The following is a 20,397-nucleotide window of genomic DNA, read 5'->3' as shown; positions in this document are numbered from 1 at the left end:
ATGTACCCGAGTTTGTTCATTAAGAACAAATGTTCGACTGGCGTAAGTTGACTTGCATTGGGACGTATAGGTAGGTTTATAACAAAAATTTCGAATTTTTTGCCCAAATTTAAGGAGATTTTAATTTCCGTAGTTGGCAACACTGCGCGCAAGCCCATCCAATTGATGTCAACAATTAGGTATCCATCCGACGTATCTACCAGACAAGTCTTAAGGAGGTCTCTCTACAACGAATGAAGCTACAGGGGAAAAGTAATAAAGAAAATTCGAAAATTCTTGAATTTTTGACGGGTGAAATTTGAGAAGGAAATTCGACACACAGAAGAAGAAACTAAAGTGATAAACTATGGACCAACCATATTTGGCAAAACAATATATACCGATATCTTAATTAGTGACCATACAGGAGCGGATTAAAAAAGTGACACACGCGTATGTGCCACTTTGGCCATGTGGGTCCGAAAGGGTTACGAGTGTACATTTAATTACATTTTTTTGACTACTAACTTGTGTTGTTGTAGTAATTATAGTCTTGACTAATAATAATATCGTTGTTGTAAACAATCATAATCTCTCCTTTTTACATCTTAGTTCCAATACTGATGCTGAGAAATTCAGGGTGTTTCAAAATGAATATCGGGGAATTAAGTCTTCGTAGTACTTATTACGTTTTACGCACAATTATAAATACATCAAATAAAAGAACACCTCAAACAGTTTTTGCTTCAAGTGTTCGATGTGAGCTTCATTCGTCACATGGCACATATTGAGTCAATAGGTGAGAAAGGCCCATAAACTTCCCGCCATATAGCACAAAACATTCAATTCATACAGACGGTTGCACTGCAACTACAGATTCAGTCTTTGCAAGGTTAAAACCAGGGTGGAAAAAAATCATGATTTTTTTCAAAAAAATCATTTTTGTTGATTTTTTTGATTTAAATCGATTTTTTTGATTTAAATCAAATTTTTTCTTCGCATGATACAAGTCGCGAACTGAAGAAAAAACATTAGGACTTAGTATTAAATGTTAATTATGTCATTTAAGTGAAAGTATTGGATTTTAATTTTGAATTAAATCCCAATCGTTAACCTATTTCAATCCCAAACAATGTTTCTTAAGCATTAAGGAAAAAGTACAGCAATGTATATCAACATGACACTTTTCTTTTCACGAAAGTTACTGATATTTGGCAGGGGCATATTTTTAAACAATTGGAACTAGCTAGCGGCACGAAATACATATAAAGTACATAAATTTCGCCTAAAATTAACTAACTCACTCTATGACCTATGGAACCCGGAGGTTCAATACCATGTTCACATAAGCTCTCCTGACTTCTATCCTTAGTCAACTGAATCCAGTTTCTATTTTGTATTCTTATTTCTGCGAGATCCATCTTAATATTGCCCTCCCATGTGCGACTAGGTCTTCCTAATGATCGTTTTCCGATTGGACTTCCAGTTAAAACTTTGAAAGCGTTCCTACTTTCTTCCATTCTCGCTACAGTCCTGTCCACCTGAACCTCCAAGATTTGATGACCCTAACAATGTTTGGTGAATGGTATAAATTATGCAGTTTCTCATCATGAAGTTTTCCCATTTCTCATTTCCGTTCCTTTTGGTTCCGAATATTCGTTTCAGGATTTTATTCTCAAATACTTTCAGTCTGCGTTCTTCCCTCAGCGTAAGCGACCATGTTTCACAACCATACAGCACAACAGGCATAATTATCGTTTTATATATTTTAAAGCTTCAAATTCCTCGACACAATTCGCGATGATAAGAGATTTTGAACTGAATAATAACACGAATTCCCTGCAGGAATTCGAAAATAAAAAAATCAAGATGATCAGTTCCAGAAGAAGAAACACTTGTGATTGTTAAAAATATGTTTTATGTGACGTGAAAAACAGTTCAAATGCGAGTTGTCCGTGCATTTAAGACATCTATACATAGCAGGCACGTTTTTATACTTTTCTGTTGGCTATTTTATTTTATCTTACAATTTTTCCTGCACAGGCGCGGCAAATTTTCTGCGATCACATCGCAGATCGCGGCATGTTCTGCAATGGGGTCAAGTATCCACTTTATCAAAAGTATTATTCGATATTTTAACGCATCCAAAATTTGTCGTATTACGATCCCGAGGAACTTCTATGTATTTAGTACATAAATTTCGCCCAAAATTTTAAAATCTATTTTTTTTTTTTTTTTTTTTTTTTTTTTTTTTTTTTTTTTTGTTTTGTTTCGGAGAGGAGATCGAACCCTCTAAATACGTCCATATTATCTGGAAACAAACAAATAGACATGAACACAAAAGAGCTTTCATCTTAAATGTCCATGGTGATTTCCCTGTTGGAACAGAAATTTTAAAACCCTGTGTTACAAAGAGAAGAAAGCAGGGTTCACCCGTAACTCGTTCAAACGGGATTTTCCCTGATAGTTCCCACATGATACTCGTTTCATGCTGTGCTTACATACATTTGAGTCTCACTGTATTATGATTATTATCTTCCATAATCGGAATAACAGAAGAGAAACGGGATTTTACTTACTTTCACTTTAAATTAATTCATTTCGGAATTTGATTTAAATCAACGATTTTTATTAAAAAAATCAAGTGATTTAAATCTTGATTAAAATCGTGATTTAAATCAGACTGATTTAAATCAATCCACCCTGGTTAAAACACACAAAGCTGTCTGGTCTCTAGTCTCCATCTTTACTACTTGCTCTTTCTAACGGCAGACAGAGGAAACAATGCATGGCATGCGTGTGTACAAAACTGTTTGAGTTGCTCTTTTATTTGATAATACTTATAATTGTAAGTTAATTGTAATAGATACTATAAAGTTTCAAAACCCTAATATTCATTTTGAAACACCCTGCATTACTTCAAATTATGTTATCCTATATTCATGTCTTGTATGTACAGTCATGTCCAAAATTATTGTTCCATGTCTATAAATATGTTGTTCTAGGAATATAATTTGATAACGAATCCGCCTGGTATTTCTTATAATGTTAGTATGTGTATAATCGGAAAAGACATGTATGTGGAAAATTTCATATCAAAACAGCAGTAAATAAGAACAATAAAACGAAAATGAAACTTTCTTGTCCATTTAGCAACATTTTCTTTTACTCTTTCTCATTTTCGTATTTATAATTCTTTTCCTTTGAAATTTATCATAAATATACATTTTCAGATTATACACACAGCATCAGTATTAAAAGTACCCTGCAAAATCATTATCAAATTATATTCTTACAAGAAGACAGTTATAGATATGCGACAATCATTTTGAACATGAGTGTACATACATATTTAGAAAAAAACGAGAGGCAATTTGTCGCCCGCGCAATGATGTAATTTGCCGCCACCCTCTTTCTCCAGAAAGAACAAATCTTAAAAGTCACGATTTTAAGTATGCTACTCCAGCATGAACAACGAAAGGGAGGGAAACTACACCCGCACTCAGAAAGGCTTATATACTTATTTTACTACAAATACAATATTGTTGTGTCTGTTTTTTTTTTTTTCTTTAAATATTAATCTATTATGTTAGTGAAAGATAAAGCAAATACATCTGAAAGATGGTAATCCATTTTATAGAATTCAATATCGAGTTTCAATCTCAACATATCAGTTTGCAATTATAGTGCAACTAGCTCTTTTACCTTTATTTCTTGATTTTCCTTCTACATCCGTTATTTTTTTTTAATGTGTTTCCACCTTCAATGATAACGATCCTATTTGCGACAAAGACAAGAGAAGCTCTGCTAACTAACCAAAGGGGGCAGGCATTCGAGAATTGAGTTCCTGTATTTGACAACAATCAAGCAGTTTATTCTGGGATTTATTTTACCATTTGCTTTAGCACTGATCATGAGACTTAAACTAATGAGACCTAAACATAATTTATGAATGTAGTATTCAAATAGAAGGTCAGCTTAGTAAATTTAGCTACCATGATCATGAAGTCTGTCTCCAACAAGAAATATTTATTTTAAATAAAATACTTATGACAGATATTGCAGCCCCGTGGAAATGCACGTGTTGCACATATGATAGAGCCAGCAATGCATATCATATATCAAGTCGACAAATTATTTATATATGATATTCAGAAAAATATTAATAGGCAAATTAGTTTTAGTTTTTACCTTTAGACAAGTTATTTGCGTTTTATACTGTTCGTTATATTATTTTCGTACTTATTAAAGGCCTACTTTCACGAAAAAAAAAAAAATGTTCATTTCTACTTTTATTTCTTCGTTGATATTGGTGAAACAGTACAGAAACCCGGATTCTTAGTAGGTACACTACTCATATAAATTGTAAAATATTTGTACCGTATCAGTTTCTAGTGTTTAATTTATGTTGCATTTTATGGTAATTACACCTACATAAAAATACTTCAGACTTAAATGACGTAAGATACATTACAAATGACTATTTGAAAAAAAACGAAATTTAGAAAAAAAACGAGAGGCAATGTTTTTTTTCCTAAAAAAAACGTACATTTCTGAAAAAAAACGAACGTTTTTTTTTTTTTTTCTATTTACAACACTAGACAAATGTGTTCCTACTTTTTTCATTTCTTAAAATTAAAGTTGCATTGTTTGTGATTCATCTGGATCGTTAATTAGATAAGAAAGATTTTGTTTTACATCTGCAACTCTTTGCTTATTTCCAAACATTAATGATGGAAATATCCAGAACTTACCACGAGGAGGTGGCTGCAGTTCGAGTTCCGCCCAACCGTATATACTAATGTTGTATATGGTAGTGCAAGTTCATATCGTTACTCTTTTACCTCTTTTATTTATTTATTTATTTATTTATTTATTTGTATTAAATTCTGGTATGTTTTTTTTCTTGATTGTAGTGTTGCTAGGACAAATCTATGTCGTGCTTCTTGCCCACATACCGCTGATGCCGCTTCTGTCACCAACTTCACCATTCTTTCTACAGCGCGAGTGTGACAGGGTAAGGATGTAATAGATTCATGAGCCAGTGGAGCCGTCTTTACATTTTCTCTTAGCTTCTGCAGGCTCAAGTGTTTTGTCAGTTTTGGCTCGGTCAGCGTACATGTTGACCAATTAATCATATCAACATAGTTTGTCGCTTCTAAGTTGATTTCAGGAACGACGGATTCTCGTACCGGTACGCGATCACCAGATTGGGTCGTGTGTCTTGCTTTTAGAACTCGCCTCCAGCCAAGCTCTCGTACTTTAGCAGCTTGGTCAGTCAACATTGATAGAAGTAGGTTCTAAGTATGGCCGTACCACGCATTTCTACGGATCACTGGATCAATTATTTTCCTGTATTTCGCGTCCATGTGCCGAGAAGTCGTGATGAGTTGCCACAAATGACGAGCCCCTTCTGCACGCGATGGATTACGGATCACAGCAAACCAGAGTGGCGCGTACACCATTATGATGTACTGTACGATGGTTTTAAGTTCATTCATGGGTTCTTTTGTTCCTACGTACAAACGTAAGACTATTTGCTGTAGTTAGCCATCTGGCTTGATGAATTTTACCAGGTTTCATGTGAGATAACCCAACGGGCATTCTCCTGAAGAAACTGCTTGGCAGGTATTCAGCAATTATTTTTGATCCGTGCTTAATGAATCCTCAGTGAAGTTGAGGTCCCAGTCGATTGGAACGGGCTGAAAACTCTGGGGTGGCAACTCTTCGCGGGTTGGAAGTGCTGATCCTATTGGCCCTCTAAATGTATTTGGTCCAGTAGACTTTCCGTCTATAAATTCAATCAAATGTCGGAATGGGAGCTCATTCGTGTGTATCATACAGACGATTCTCTGAAGGGGTTTGTTCAGGAAGACTTCAATATGTGCCATCGCACCATTCTTCTGACCAGTGTTGGTAGCAGTACTGTCGCAACCCAAAACAACCAGATCTGACAGGGGAATATTTTGATCAACAAAGAACTATGTGATAACAGCCCATATGTTCTCTCCTCTTCCAGATGAAGGAGAGACGTGGCCAAGATAGTTCGATCCTGGCTCCTCTAGCAGTACGCAGTGATCTTTTTTCATTATTCGGTGGTTGATGCCGTCTTTAGTCTCAAGGGTGAGAGTCTGATTCTTTCTTCCGTCGAAGTATGACGATTTTACTTCGGCCGATTCAAGCAGTGCACTTGCCTCTTCAACGATGGCGTTTCCTAAGGATTTCTTCTCTCTCCAAATCTTGCTTTTGTCGATCACCTTCTGCTTATGAACTGGGGTAACCAGTCCGATATCTGCCAAAAGCGACGAAGCGATAATTGCGGTCTGATATTACATCTATATACTGCATTGGAGAATGTCGGCAACCTAACTCTCATTTGTTTAGAAGGGCTGTCTTCTCTCTTTTAAGCGCAGGAAGAAACTCGACAGTGGATTCTGACTTGTCCCGATTCATTTTGTAAAGGGACACTATCGTTTTGTTTTCCGGAACTACTAATTTCATTGGGCTTTGGTTGATTTTTCTGACCTCGATTTTTTTTCGCAATAAATGTTTGCCTGCTTTCTATTAAGTCCTGCCATACCCATCTGTCGGATGGTTCTCTGGTCAATTAAAAATGAAACCTCCAATTTAGACGCTTTCTTCTCTCGCGCACAAGTGCAAGCAACGGGTCGATGCATTTACAAGAAGCGATATCAAAGTTTTGCTGGCGAACGACTGCAATTCTGCAACTTTGGAAGCATAGGAAACGGGTTAGTCCTTGAACTTTTGCAGCTGACGGACTTTTTTGTGATAATGTAAAATCAACGCTATAACCCATTGCTCGCTCAAAATAGCTGCACCGCTGATTGAATTACTTTCCTTGCCACTGAATGAGCTTTAGCAGAGGGGTCCTTCTGAGATGCTGCTTCCCATTTCGTGTTCTATCTTTCCCACTAGAATTGGTTAAGAACATCAGCGATTGTTGGGAGCTGACTAAAAGTGAATTCCGCAGGGGATCCAATGACATTGTGGGCAAAGTTCCTTACATTCAAACATGACTTCTTTTTAGGTGACATCTTTACGGACACTTGATAGTTAATTCACCGAAACCAATTTTGAACATTTAGACACTTTTGTCAACGCAAGACCTCAATAATCTTGCCGCACCATTGGAATGACGAACTGACACATTCAATGACTGCCGACAAGCACAAGAAGAACGCAATCCTTCAAAATCGCACACAAATGCGCACGTATTTTCACTTAAGGACAATCAGCAACGTAAACAGTTTCCACATCAAACACCTAGAAAGCAACGCAAAATTACTCCTAATCTCATCTGCAGACATACTAACAATGAGTCACTTTTTTCTTTTCTCTCGATGCTACTCCAGTTTTAATTTACGACAAACTCACTTTTGGGCGACTTCATTCTATGCAGTGCAGGTGTTCCATCGAAAGGAGTTTTATTTACAAAAATAATCACATGTTAATTTTTTTTCGCGCTACGAACATAAGCTGGACAACTACCGGTATGTCTTATTTGATAACATTCATTCTACTATAAAATCTTTTATATATACCTTGATTGCTCCATTTCTTACCTAATTAGCTGTTTATAAGAAATTTTTTTTTTTTTTTTTAACAAAACACTGAATAATGCTGGTGGCACCTAAAGAAATTAACTAATTGGCGTGCGATTTTCTATATGACATATAGAGACCATTTCGAAGAAAAAAAAAAATTCGCTAAGTGTAAGCTGATTTAAAAAAAAAGTGGAAATTCGATGCACCCTAATGCGCAGGAGCATGCCCTAGTAGCATGTGCTTGCAACAGAGATAGAATCGTCCGAGTGGAAGTAGCAGTAAGGTGAAATGGCTGCCGTAATTCAAAATCTTGCCAAATGTAAAGTGAGCTGTGTGATACGATTTTTGAGCGCCAAAGGACAGAATGCTGCTGACATCTATCAGGAATTGTGTGCCGTTTAGGACTGACGGTAATAAGTGAAGGAAAGGTCAATGGTGCAAAGAGTTTCAAAAAGGGCGTTCAAATGTTCATGACGATGAGCGTAGCGGAAGTCCTCATGTTTAAACGGACGGTTTAGTGGAACTCGTTAATGAGCAACTGCGATCCAATCACCGGTTCACAATAACAACGCAGCAAAGGGTTCCCAGAAATGTCTGCGAAAACAGCGCATCGAATTGTGAGTGGTAAGCTGGGTTATTCTAACATGTGTTGCGACTGTGGATTTTGTTCATGCATCATTAAGTGGATTCAGTCGTCACTTCACCTTGTATGTTCTGTGTCCTATGGCGATAAATGTTGAAACCGGAATGGTTGATTTGAACCACTTCCAGTGTGAATACCAGTTTAACGGAAGAGATGGAACTTATTCTTAGAATCGATTCTTAAGACGCTGAATCGATTGTAAAAACTAGCCTTTTCATAAGTTTTACAGTTTTTGCTCTATGGAAATCAGTATTGAAAGCGGAAGTAATAGTGAATTTGATTCACTTCCGATTTTGATAGTGTTAAGCATAATCATGTGAGACGTTGGATCGTTTTCAAAAAACAGGTTTTCGATATCACTTTTACCGTTTTTGCCTTGATATCTGTCGAGAGACAGACGGACAAAGATGTTTTATAAGACTTTCGACACTTATGCTTAGCATAGTATGGAACTCTAAAAATTCAGTTATTGTCAGTTAACGAAATCAACCTACAAAATAATAATAATAATAATAATAATAAAGCATTGTTACGAATGAACAGAAAGAAATAATCGAGGAATATTTTTAGGCAATAAGGATTTTGTTGTAGTTGGAGACGGTATTTCGTTTGCACTTTATCAGCCACAAGTAGAAATAGGATACAAAGCCACACAAGATATTATTATCCATCTGTAGATGTAGTATATGATGTGCTACATCTATTTGGACCAGGCCCGTATTTGGGTAAGTGCTATTCTGTGCTCAAGCACAGGACGGCAGAATTTAGGGGGCGGCAAAGGTTTGGAGTTTTTAAATGAAATGAAATGAAATCTTTTGTTTTACGTCCCACACATATGCCGGCGAGGCTAAAGGAGACGGTGATGATGAGGATGAGTGCAATGGTGGAATAAAGAAAGAGGGAGGAAACTGGAGAATCCCCAGAAAACCCACGTACACGGTATTTGTCCATAACAAAGCTCACTTGGCGCGAGCTGGAATCGAACCAAGGACCCCATGCACTAGAGGTGAACACTTTACCACTGAGCCACCGCGGCCCTCAGGATTTTTTAAAGATTCACAATAAAGTAGGGGAGGGTACTGTACCTACTGCCAAACTTTCGATTTGAATGTTTTCTGATCCCTGTAATGCATTTTCTTCACAAATATAAAATTTAGGCACACAGTTTGGGTCTCTTGAATACACAACACTTGTGTTTAGTTCAAAATGTCGTTAAATACGAATTATTTTTATTTTCCCAAGAACCCTTTTTGTCCGTAAGTACAACAGCCCGTTGTACCTACGGCCACCTATTATTTGAACCAATAAACAAGTTGAAATTGGAAAAAAAAAGTGAAGAATAGGCCAGAAATAACGTTTTATTTTTGCTAATAAACATGTAGTAAAGGAAACAGATCTGTGAGCAAAAGCTATCTAGGGTTATGCTCGTTAACCGCACACATTTGTCTGAAAAATGCAATTTTCATTTTTAACCCAAGTTGAGATCGCTGAAACCAACTGAAAATGATAGATGGGGTTGACGTGCAGTGGATCCAACTTTTGGTTATTGTTATCAACTCGTGAATGTCAAGGCCCGTTTAGTCATCTGTGTATTTACTAATTTTGGTGGTGGTCCTTTTGAAGTTCTCTTCACCTTTTCTTGTTTCTGCTGATAGTTTTTTTATAGTTTCATAATCTCTTGTGAGATTATCAGAATCCTTGAACTGCCTTTCTGTCGCCCCCGCCAATTCGTTTTTCGGGGAGTGGCCTTGGAATAAGGCCTCAAAACTTCTGGCGATATCAACAAGGATGCTGATGGACCTCCAAGATGATGGTGGCTTCCGAGATATGATGCTCCTGCTGATTTATGTCTTTTGCTGGTTCTAAATGCTGTTCATCCTTGTTCCTCGAGGATAATCCTGCTTCGTTGTCATCTGCTACTTGTTCACGGGCCTTAGTGTTGTAGCCGTAGGTATAGCACTTCACCGTCTTTACTTTACCGGTTGTCGGTGACAAACCCAACGTGGCTTCATCGAAATAAAAATCGGGAATCAATCAAGAATCACTAAAAATACATGTAAGGAATTGTTGGTACTTCTGCGTGCACTGAGGGGAGAGAAAAATTACAGTTTGTGTCCACATTTTTTTGTACTTTGACCTCCTGAAAACATAACAACAAAAAAAAAAAGAAAAAAAAAGCTATTTAGCAGACCAAGATCTCGGAACACGGCTGCGTATGGAACTGAAGGGCTCGGAAAGGAATCTTCTTTGACCAATTCCCGATCTTTCCCGACAACACATGACTTTTAATGAGCACTGACATAGATACACAATAGGTATAGCATCCTCCCCTAATATTTAAAACTAGCAACCCGCAGAGTCCCGGGCAAGCCAGAGAAAATATGTTAATATGTTTAATTCGTTCTAATTACAGTAGTTACTAATTAACTAGCTTATCTGATTATTTTTAAAATGTCATCCTCTCCCACTCCCACCCAAAGAGGTGGGGATGAACTTGGACATCATGAAAACTGACACCGTTAAACTCAGCGACCTCGAAAACTGAATTTAACACTAATATCTGTTGTTTTCGATTACTTTTAAAATCTCGTTCCCCTCCCTAGGGAGTGAAGTAAGTGTTCGTAAGTTTCTTTAAGAAACTTTCCCTCGACTGACACAAAATTTTCTCTTTTCTTATCAAATTTTCCCTAGTTTGTTAAGAGTCCAATTCCTATGATTGACATTATATGATTCGATTAATTTAGCTATAATAAAGAAGCGCCAACCACATTTGTTTTATTAATGTGCATTTTGTTTCCTTCACTTTTTTAACAAAAAAAAAAAAAAAAGAAAAAAAAACCCAGCCAACAATGGGTACATATTATGTTACTTTGAACAGACGCACACACACAAACTGTAGCTATTGTTTTGGTTTTTCTCTGAAGAAAAAATTAAGTATTTTTATATTAGTCAATCAGTCGAGAATTTTCATGGACTTTCACGTTTTATCGAAAAATTCCATTTTTCCTAAATTTATCTATGACATTTCCCTATATTAGGGTTTCCCTCAAACTACGAACACTAAGTATGGCCTTGACGTTGAATTGGATTAAAACTATCACTATTCATCTCAGTGACCCCAAAAACTATGAATTCGACTCTAACATTAACCGTTTTCGGGGAGGGGCGGCAGATTATTTAGAGCACAGGGGCGCACAATATATAAAATACGGGCCTGATTTCGGCGGACGGATTATTTTACATTTATCACCGGTTTGATACAGATTAGGCTTTAATGGAGAGTTCTTAAATATTTTTTTCGTGTATTAAATATTTATGTATGTATAAAAGTTCTTTTTGCATGTAAATTTGAAGCTCATGATTATAGTCTTTTCTTTCCAGGAAATTATGGATTACAAAGTAGGGGTGGAGGTACGCGATACAAGTAACAACAAACTGTTGTACCAACCCCTCGTCGATGAAGGATTGATGTTCCTGAGTAGTTAAAAGACTGAAGAAAAATGTATTTGCAAAAAGACTGAAGAAGAATGTATTTGCATTCATTATTTCTCTGTATATGTATATATTAGTATAAAATGTTGTTGGATTATAAGTCTATATTTTCATTTTGTTAAAACAAACTACGATGGTTTCTTCCTATTGCAGTGGAAGGATTCACTATTATCTTTCCATTTCCAGTATTTTAAAATAACTTTACGAGGATATTTACTTCAGGACAGAAATTTACAAATTTCAAATCAGATTAGTAGAGAGGAGTAAAACCATTCATTGAATACGTCTATAACTTGGGAACAGGGTCACAGAATGAATCGAAATTGTACAGGAAGACTGTTACAGACACAATTAAGGAAGTAAGTGTTTCCCATATCTCTCTAATAGCTGTACGAAAAGTTCCATAAAATGTGAAAATAATTTTGAAGATTGCAGCACAATTTCGAAACTCTAAAGGAACGAGTTTGAAAATGACTACTAGTACGAATTTCAGTGAAGGTGAAAACACTCCTTTTCTACCATTTGCATTCAGCACAGATGCGCAGTGGAGTTGTTAATTTCATTTTCTCAGGGGCAGTCTTCGGTCTTGAATACAGCCCAAGATGCAATAAGTCACAAACGTAATTAAGAACTAGCATTAACAACCAAGATCTAATTAAAAAAGATAAATCTCATATCTTTATGTATGGTTATTACAACGTTACACCAATTAAACATGTCATTTGATGAAAGAAAACATTAAAAGCTATTGAATACTTATAATAGCTGAATGGTTGTATGCAAAGTTTTATTTCTCAAAAGCATGTGCTACAACGGCTATTATTTTAACATTTAAAACTTCATTTTGGCAACAAACAAACAACAAAACAAAAAAGAGAGTTTCCCTTCAAATGATACGTTCAGTTTTTGTACAGCGGAAACATTGTATCTATACTGTTGCCCTCAGTTTCTAATGGAACACCCGTTAGCTATTATCCACTTTATAGGGTGGGTAAAGAATTAACACCAATTTATGTAGAACCTAGCGTTGCTCTAAAACGACTTTCATTTTATTATGTTATATACTGTTACGGTATGTGGGGTGCTCAGCGGTAGAGTGCACCGTTCACACCCGGCGGGTATCCACCAACTGTTACGAGTATGGGGGTGTAGTGGTTGAACTCTCCGCTTATGTCCGGCAAAACTCTACCAACTGTTACGAGTAGTTGTGGTTAGTGGTTAGCGCGGGCCGCCGATTGGGAACCGGTGGCCAAATACTAACATCTCGGGGGCTCCACCATAACTAAGACGTGTGATAGAAACCACACAGTGTGTGTTCGTGATGAGCGTGAGCACATAATATTCCGCTTAAGACAAGAATCATCAGGAACCCTGCCTTATACGGAGTTAACAATCGCTTCTCTCTCTCTCTCTTTCTTTCTTTCTTTCTCTCTCTCTCTCTCTCTCTCTCTCTCTCTCTCTCTCTCTCTCTCTCTCTTCGCCCAGCCAGACGGGGCTGTGAATAAATGACATCCCGTATTTAATCTCGGCTAATCCTATCCTCACAGATTCGCTGGTATGAAGTAAGGCTGAAAGAGAAAACGCATCGAAGTCGTAGCTCAGTTAATTCATTGTCGGTACCTGAATCTACCCAGGTTCTATTCTACTCTAGGAGAAGTTCAATGAAGAGAGAAATTTCAGAAAAGTAGAGTTTTATCACAATGATAGGATAGTATACAGAACGAGTACAGGTGAGAAAACAGGATGAAATAACTATTAAGTTCTCAATTTATTCTAGATTCTCAATAAATACTAAGTTCACAATCACTTAGTTGAACCATATTCAAGTCAATGTTGTTATTGGCTATCCCAAACGACTAAGTTCTCATGTACGTCTATGATTCCATTATTCTCCTAAGTTCTGTTTGAAGTCGCGAAAAAGATTAAAAATCATAAAAAGGAAAAGAAAACGAAGAAACGAGTAAAGTCACGCTAAAGTGATTCAAGTTATTCCGAAGGGTGGAAGGGACATAGAAGTCTGCTTGATTCAGGCTATGTGCAGGGCGAGGCAGGTCGCCAAATTCTAAGTCCGAAAACTACATCTTACAGAAAAACCCAGTGCAGCGGCTAAGTCCACAAATACCTGATTGGTATTGGAGACTACCAGAGCACGTCTGATCGTCTTGGAAGTCGAAGAAGGAATGAAGACCGGAACTGATCAAGGCCGTTTTCGCCTCCTTATATAATACCTGCTCAAGGTCGACCTTGGACAGAAAACGGTGGGAGGAGGTGGAGTGGGGAGCTAGAAAAGAGAGTGGAAGGAGGAAGGTGGGGGTATGCTTCGAGAGAGCTACACTAGCGTTATGTTTCAACCTGGTGAATAAACGGCTAATCCAACCGGCTGTATTTGCTACAGAAATGCTTCGCTAAGGTTATTTTTGATATTACACATTTATTTTATTTTATTTTATTTTGTTATTTATTTTTTTCACTTCCTTGTTTGTAACCATTGTGTTACACAAGGTACAGTGCGATTTATATTAATTATTTATGCATAATTTCCTCAGCCCTGAAGCCCCTTCTGTCGGGTTCAGCCGGCTGGAGGCCTATGCAACCAGGTTAACAGAAGTAAATAACGCGTTCCCCGATACAGCCATCCCGAACCTCCTCCGTCCGTTCAATGCCTCCACGTTCCCCACAAGGAGCGCGGAGTTCACAATCCAGGAATCGAAAGCCGGCCATCAGGTTTACGCGCCTTATGTAACAAATTTTCCTCGGCTTATTAAAAAAAAAAAAAGAAAGAAAGAAAAGAAAAAAAAGTCAAAAGTTATCTCTCGATACAAACAGGCGATATACTTATGCATCAACCTTGCACATAAGTAGGCATAGCTTAGCAGACTCGTAAAGAAAACACCGAATCAAGGAAGAGAAAAAAAATGCATTCCGTTTGGAAACGGTCTATCCTTCAAGGTCAAGTTCACTTAGTCCTTCCCGTAGATGCTCGGAGAGGAAAGCAAAGGGGAACAAAGAACGGAAATGAATCGCTGGATATGTTATCTGCTAGATGTGTAAAACAAGGATCGGTCGTGAAGATCCACAGAGTTTTAAAAAAAAAGGTCAATCCTGCAGGAATTGACTTGGTCGTTTGGAATAGCCTCTTTGGATGAAATGTCGTGCAACCAGTTGGTCCTTCTTACGTATGTTCATGCATGTACTGTAATAAAGAGATAATCACACAAGTTGATCAGTAACATCAATATTCAACCTGATCATTAAGAAGGTTAAAACATATAGGAAGCCTACGTTCCCTTATTAATACATGCTATTGCAACCATTACAGCAGGACCCAAAGGATTGCCGTACAGAAGTTCTACTGTGGAACGAATTAACATAAATTGGCTGAAATGTACTTTTCTAACAAGATTCAACTATGAAAACAAAAGAAGTATCGAAGTAGAACATAATAGTTAGTAATAAACATTATTATTAAAAGGCGACCTTTCATCACAATATCTTTCATTACGACAACAGTGAACTCGAAACTCGTGAATGATAACATTTGAGTATAGGATGTCCCTGTATTCCAGTCAATCTTTCTGGTAATGACGGGAGTATGCCCGCTTACAATATAATGACTATTTTATAACAAGATATTATTATCCATTTTGAGTTTTACAGACATTACTAACATTATTGTAAATAATGATAATATTGCAAAAATATCTACTCAATGAGAGATAAGGTTGACTAGTGTGCAATACTTCTCATGCAATACTAAGATAATAGCAATGGGTTTCCTATTTACAGCAAAGTACTTATTTGGTAATGATATCAGTAATTAGTATCAAATTGGTAACTGGTTACAAATACTTAAGCAAATGGTATAGGTTTGACAAGTAGTTACCTTTACAAAGCGGTAGAGCAACCTAAAGGATCCTTACTCGAGGATGTTACAATTAAAGGAAGAAGTCATTTCTTATAACAACATACATTAGCGCTCCTCTACTGACCTCAGATTAATTTTATAGTTAATATGTTTCCTAGGTTATACTAAGAAACAAGCAAGACCAGAAAAAAATAAAATGATATTGGCATACTAGGAAGTGGGCAATAATTAGAAAATACAATGTTCTAGGCCCTAGGATTTGAGCTCTCTACAATACCCAAGGGAGGATGTTATTGGTTCACAACCCGAACGTACTAACAGGAAATAAAGTAAAGTCAAGTCGCGGTTTCTATGTGGCTCGGGTTCAAACCTTTCTAGGCCCTCCATGTTCATTGGGTATTCCAGCGAGTCGAACCTCATTATGGAATTGTGAGTGGAAATATGAGTGAATATATCTACTGCTTCCACTGCTATTCTGAGATACATTTCGTTCTGAAGTTATGCTGATTAACAGTAGTTGATTACATTTACCATCATCTGTTTTAATAGCAGGTTATGGACCAATCAAATGTTAATTTGTCTCTGATAACAAACTAATACGAAAGTAATACCCTTTACTTATTCCGTTGTTTGAACATTACAAGCCATAAAGAAAACATCAGTTGAATACAATAGAGGAATTCCAAGATAAACAATTCGATGCTGAAGGCATTGGATTGAGATTACAATAAAAAGTAGGGATGCGTTCGAGTCGAGTCGAGACAGAATTTTCCTGACAAAATTCGAGTCGAGACAAAGCTCTTCCAATAGAAAAATATATATTTTTCGAGTCGAGACATCACTTTTATAGCACATTTTCGAGTCGAGACAGTCTCAAATCTTGTCTCGTGCGCATCCCTAATAAAAAGAAATTAATGCTGAAGGCATTGGATTGAAATTACAATAAAAGAAATTAATGCCGAAGGCATTGGATTTAAATAGGGCACTTGGGAGAATATATTAATTGCCAAGACAGAAGAGCATAGAAGTTTGAACATTTGTAAGGGAATGCGTCAAATCCATACGCGCATTTTCGCGTGATGAGTTTTTTTTTTTTTTTTTAACATTGGATATTCAATTAATGCCATTAACGAGAAATGTGATCAAGGGGCACACGCACTCGTGTCCCCTCAAGTGGATCGCCGATAGATTTGGTTGCATTCCTTTACTAGGGTTTGGATGAGGAAAGAGAAAAGAGACAGAACTAGAGTCAGCACCACGAAAGTGGTATGTGATCCGTCAAGACTTTTAATGAATTTCTCGTTCCTCATTTCGTTCTGAAACTACGTTATAATTTTTATTTCCCGAAGAGTTTGTTATATGCTACATATATTGTATAAGGAAACACAAGCAGCTGTCAACGTTAACAGAAGTGGTTGTATAAATTTCCTATCTGCTCAGCTAGAAGCAAACAGCAACTGATACAGCGAGTATTAGAGTTCTCATTCTTATATATATATATATATATATATATATATATAAGGAGTGTGCTAAGGAGAATTTAAGAAACCATAATGAAGCAATGATAAGAATTTACCGTACATGAACCAATTAAAGTTAATATTCTACACACATTAATTTTGAATCAATAAATTACAAACAACCTTAGACTTTATTGTTCAACATCTGTTCAGCAACAAGGCTAAGCACAACAAAGCCTTATAATACGACGTAATATTCGGTGACTTCCAGTGTCCTATTAATCATTGTTATTTCAATTACACACATAGTAGTGAATTAAATTACAATTTTGTTGCTAGTAATCATTTTTACAGTTCACATCTTACTCAGCACCGTGACTAGACTAGAATGTAATACAAAGTAAGCTGTCAGTTCATTTACTCGAATCCAGTCTTCTTGATTGCAAGGTTTCTCTCCTGGAGCGGTCTTTCGAAGTTGATGGCGGTTCTGCATTATTCCTGAGGAAAGTCTCTGGGTTGGAGACACAATGGAAAAGTTCCTTTAATAAACTGGTGTGCGACGGAACAGGAGACGTTCGTCGAATCAAACCTTAGGAGTGGTAGGTTCAAACTGGGCTGGGAGCACATTAGTTCACTTGCGGGGCTATATGCACTGCAGGATAACATACATACTCTGATGATGGGTATTATGACAGAGTTCGAGGTAGAGAGTTCTGACAGGAAGAGATGATTAGCCCATGGTGTTGGATAACAATGCTGGACAGGGTGAGCCGTGACACTGCTACTTAGCTTTTCGTCTTCTTAAGATAGGTTTGAAGCTCTTTAGGTTTTGAGTTGCTATTCATGAGATGGCTTTTCCCATCAGGGTTAAGGCTTGAACTTTTTCAATGTGGGCGGAGGTTATGTCCACTGAGCATGAGAGTTTTTAGAAGTGGGCTAAAATGCTTAGGATCACTTAAGACGTGGTGGAAGAATTAATAATGATATGTTCTTTCCAAGATGTTTGATTATGAAGATGTAATTATAGAATGTTCATCGCCACAGATGCATACTGCATTTCGGGATTGATGGAGTGCTTTGACTATGTATGACTGGATGGGAGAGAGTCCTGGTGACTGGATACTAGGTATGGCAGCAACACGTTCCTTGTCACTGTCAGAGTTCTTAGCATTTTTCCTCCGGTAAATGGACGGGATTGCCACTGTCAATGGAACAACAGGAACGATGTATAGTAGGTGATATACTGCTGAATTGACGAGCAAAGATCTGCAGGCAAGACTCGTTATAGCTGGTGAACGTCTTAAATCTTCAGTCGGCAACCGGTAGGTAGAGGTCGGGACCCTGGGAGGGACCAGTTTGGATTGGCATCAGACATCAGAAATGGCACAGTCATCAAGTGAACCTGGAAAGAATAAGCTATAGTCTCGGGCTACATATACATGAACAAGAATTAGTGCAAACCCTGGGGATATCCATAGGTATGCGGAGCCGTTATTCTTATACAGCACTTCACGAGCAATTGGTTCGCAAAATAATTTGGTTATACCAATTGGAAGTCGGTTTCATACTGGGGTGTTCCAAAGTAATGTTACTATTGTTATTATTATTATTATTATTATTGTTATTGTTATTGTTATTCTGACTGTTATTACTATTATTATAGTATGATAGTAGTATAGGTCATAATACTATTATTATGACATATTCGTATGAGACGATGCAGTTATAAACCACCTGGAGATATAACTGAGAGATGCTCGTTACCACTAGGCTCCTTTAATCTTATTGTATATTTTACACAGTGCAGTTGACCAAAATAGATTTAATGTACCTGTTCAAAATTTACGCAGTGTTATATAACTACCAATTATGTAGCACTATAGTTGGCCAATATGAGAGCGATTAGTTTTTTTTTTTTTTTTTGTTTTTTTTCAGAGAACGACTAGTGTGGCTGACCACACATTCTCGTCTATACTGTAATTAAACCTTTGGTAATAAGAGCATAAAAATCTCAACATTTAGTACACATTCGGGCTGTTTTCCACTGTGCATGTTAACTAACGGAATGTTCGCCGACGGTATTGAACGGTGCGCTGACCACACATCAAGAGGATCAGAACCGGGTGTTGCTTTGGTTCTGACTTAATTGAATCAACGCTAGAAGGCAACAAGAAGGCTTGCTGTACGGAAATATGAGTACCAACTGAAGGGATTTTAAAGCGATACGGTTTTTAGTGAAATGATCACGTAGGAGGAGTCTTTGCTTTAGCTTTGGAATCGCAGAGGAATTGCGATGTGAGTCAGCAAGCAGCTACCTTCCGAGGCCAGTCTTCCAATTAAAGGGAAGGGCAAGAGGTAAGTCGAGATTATTATTATTAATCATTATTATTCTTATTATTATTAAGCGTTCGTGATGCAACAAGCAAGTAGAAATCGAATTACGGGATACTGTACTAAGGAGTTGTAAATAGACTACTTTTCTTATGGAGGGGGTTGACTATATGGGTCTCGGGTTTCAGTTTGAGAAACAGAGTCAACTCGTGATTTATAGTGGCCTGGAGGATCTCAACCGAGGTACATAACTGCAATCCTTTGCGAGGAGATAGGAGCGCGTCACACTTCCGGTAAGTAGCGATAACTGCTTCAGGTTTATCACTTGTCACCACGCGAGTATGCTTTTCTCTCCGCTACCGAATTGGGAGGCGTTGAATTCTTCTCACTACAGCTGATACTTCTCTTTTCACTGTAACTTCGTGAGCTACTCTCCGCGGGGAGCGGGGGGATCCGTCATCCGTTAGAGAAGCATTATCTTTGGCTCATATAAGTTGCTATTGTTCTGGATTTTAAATCTCTTCGTTATTTTTATGAGGTTAATTTAGTTATTCCTAATAGAGAGGAGGAGAGGACAACTATTCGGTATTCTTCCTTCTTTTTACGATTTGTGTTGCCAATTCAGACATTGCTTGTTTTGTTTATTCAAGTAAATTTGCATCTCAAATTGCCAACTTAGGAAAATATATGCTAACATCTACCAGAATTTTTTATAGTAATGTATTTTATAATACCAATTCCAAATAATCTTGCTATCAATTTCCAGTCAATCTGAAATTTGCTTGCTAAACGCTCTTTAATTAAGATGAAATACAATAAGAGGGTGTTGATCGATTATCCAAATGTAATTTTGCCAATACACTTTCTTTGCAATCGAAGGATTCTGCTATTTTTACTCTATATGAGGTATGTTAAAGACCTTTTTGCCACTTACTTTAACCAAAAAGAACAAATAAAGAAAAGGAAATGATACATTATATTTAAGCGTGCTTTCCTGGATTCTTTCGCTTCTACTTCACGGCGTCGGCTTCTCAGAATGGATCGCTCTTCCTCTTAAGCTGC

General features: G+C 37.2%; 1 protein-coding gene across 2 annotated transcripts in view; it reads left to right on the top strand.

Moving 5' to 3' along the window:
- Positions 1-11,779, top strand: part of LOC145662937 (tudor domain-containing protein 1-like) — a 125,397-nt gene extending 113,618 nt beyond the window's left edge. For both annotated transcript variants that reach the window (XM_081728964.1, XM_081728965.1), the window contains one exon: positions 11,569-11,779. In XM_081728964.1, the coding sequence (XP_081585090.1) occupies positions 11,569-11,673 (105 nt within the window). In that variant the 3' untranslated portion in view covers positions 11,674-11,779. The remainder of the gene's footprint in view (positions 1-11,568) is intronic.
- The last annotated feature ends 8,618 nt before the right edge of the window (positions 11,780-20,397 follow it).

Source organism: Thermobia domestica, chromosome 10, assembly GCF_964235325.1.
Source record: "Thermobia domestica chromosome 10, izTheDome1.hap1.1, whole genome shotgun sequence".
NCBI lineage: Eukaryota > Metazoa > Arthropoda > Insecta > Zygentoma > Lepismatidae > Thermobia > Thermobia domestica.
This window is presented reverse-complemented; position numbering and strand designations above follow the sequence as displayed.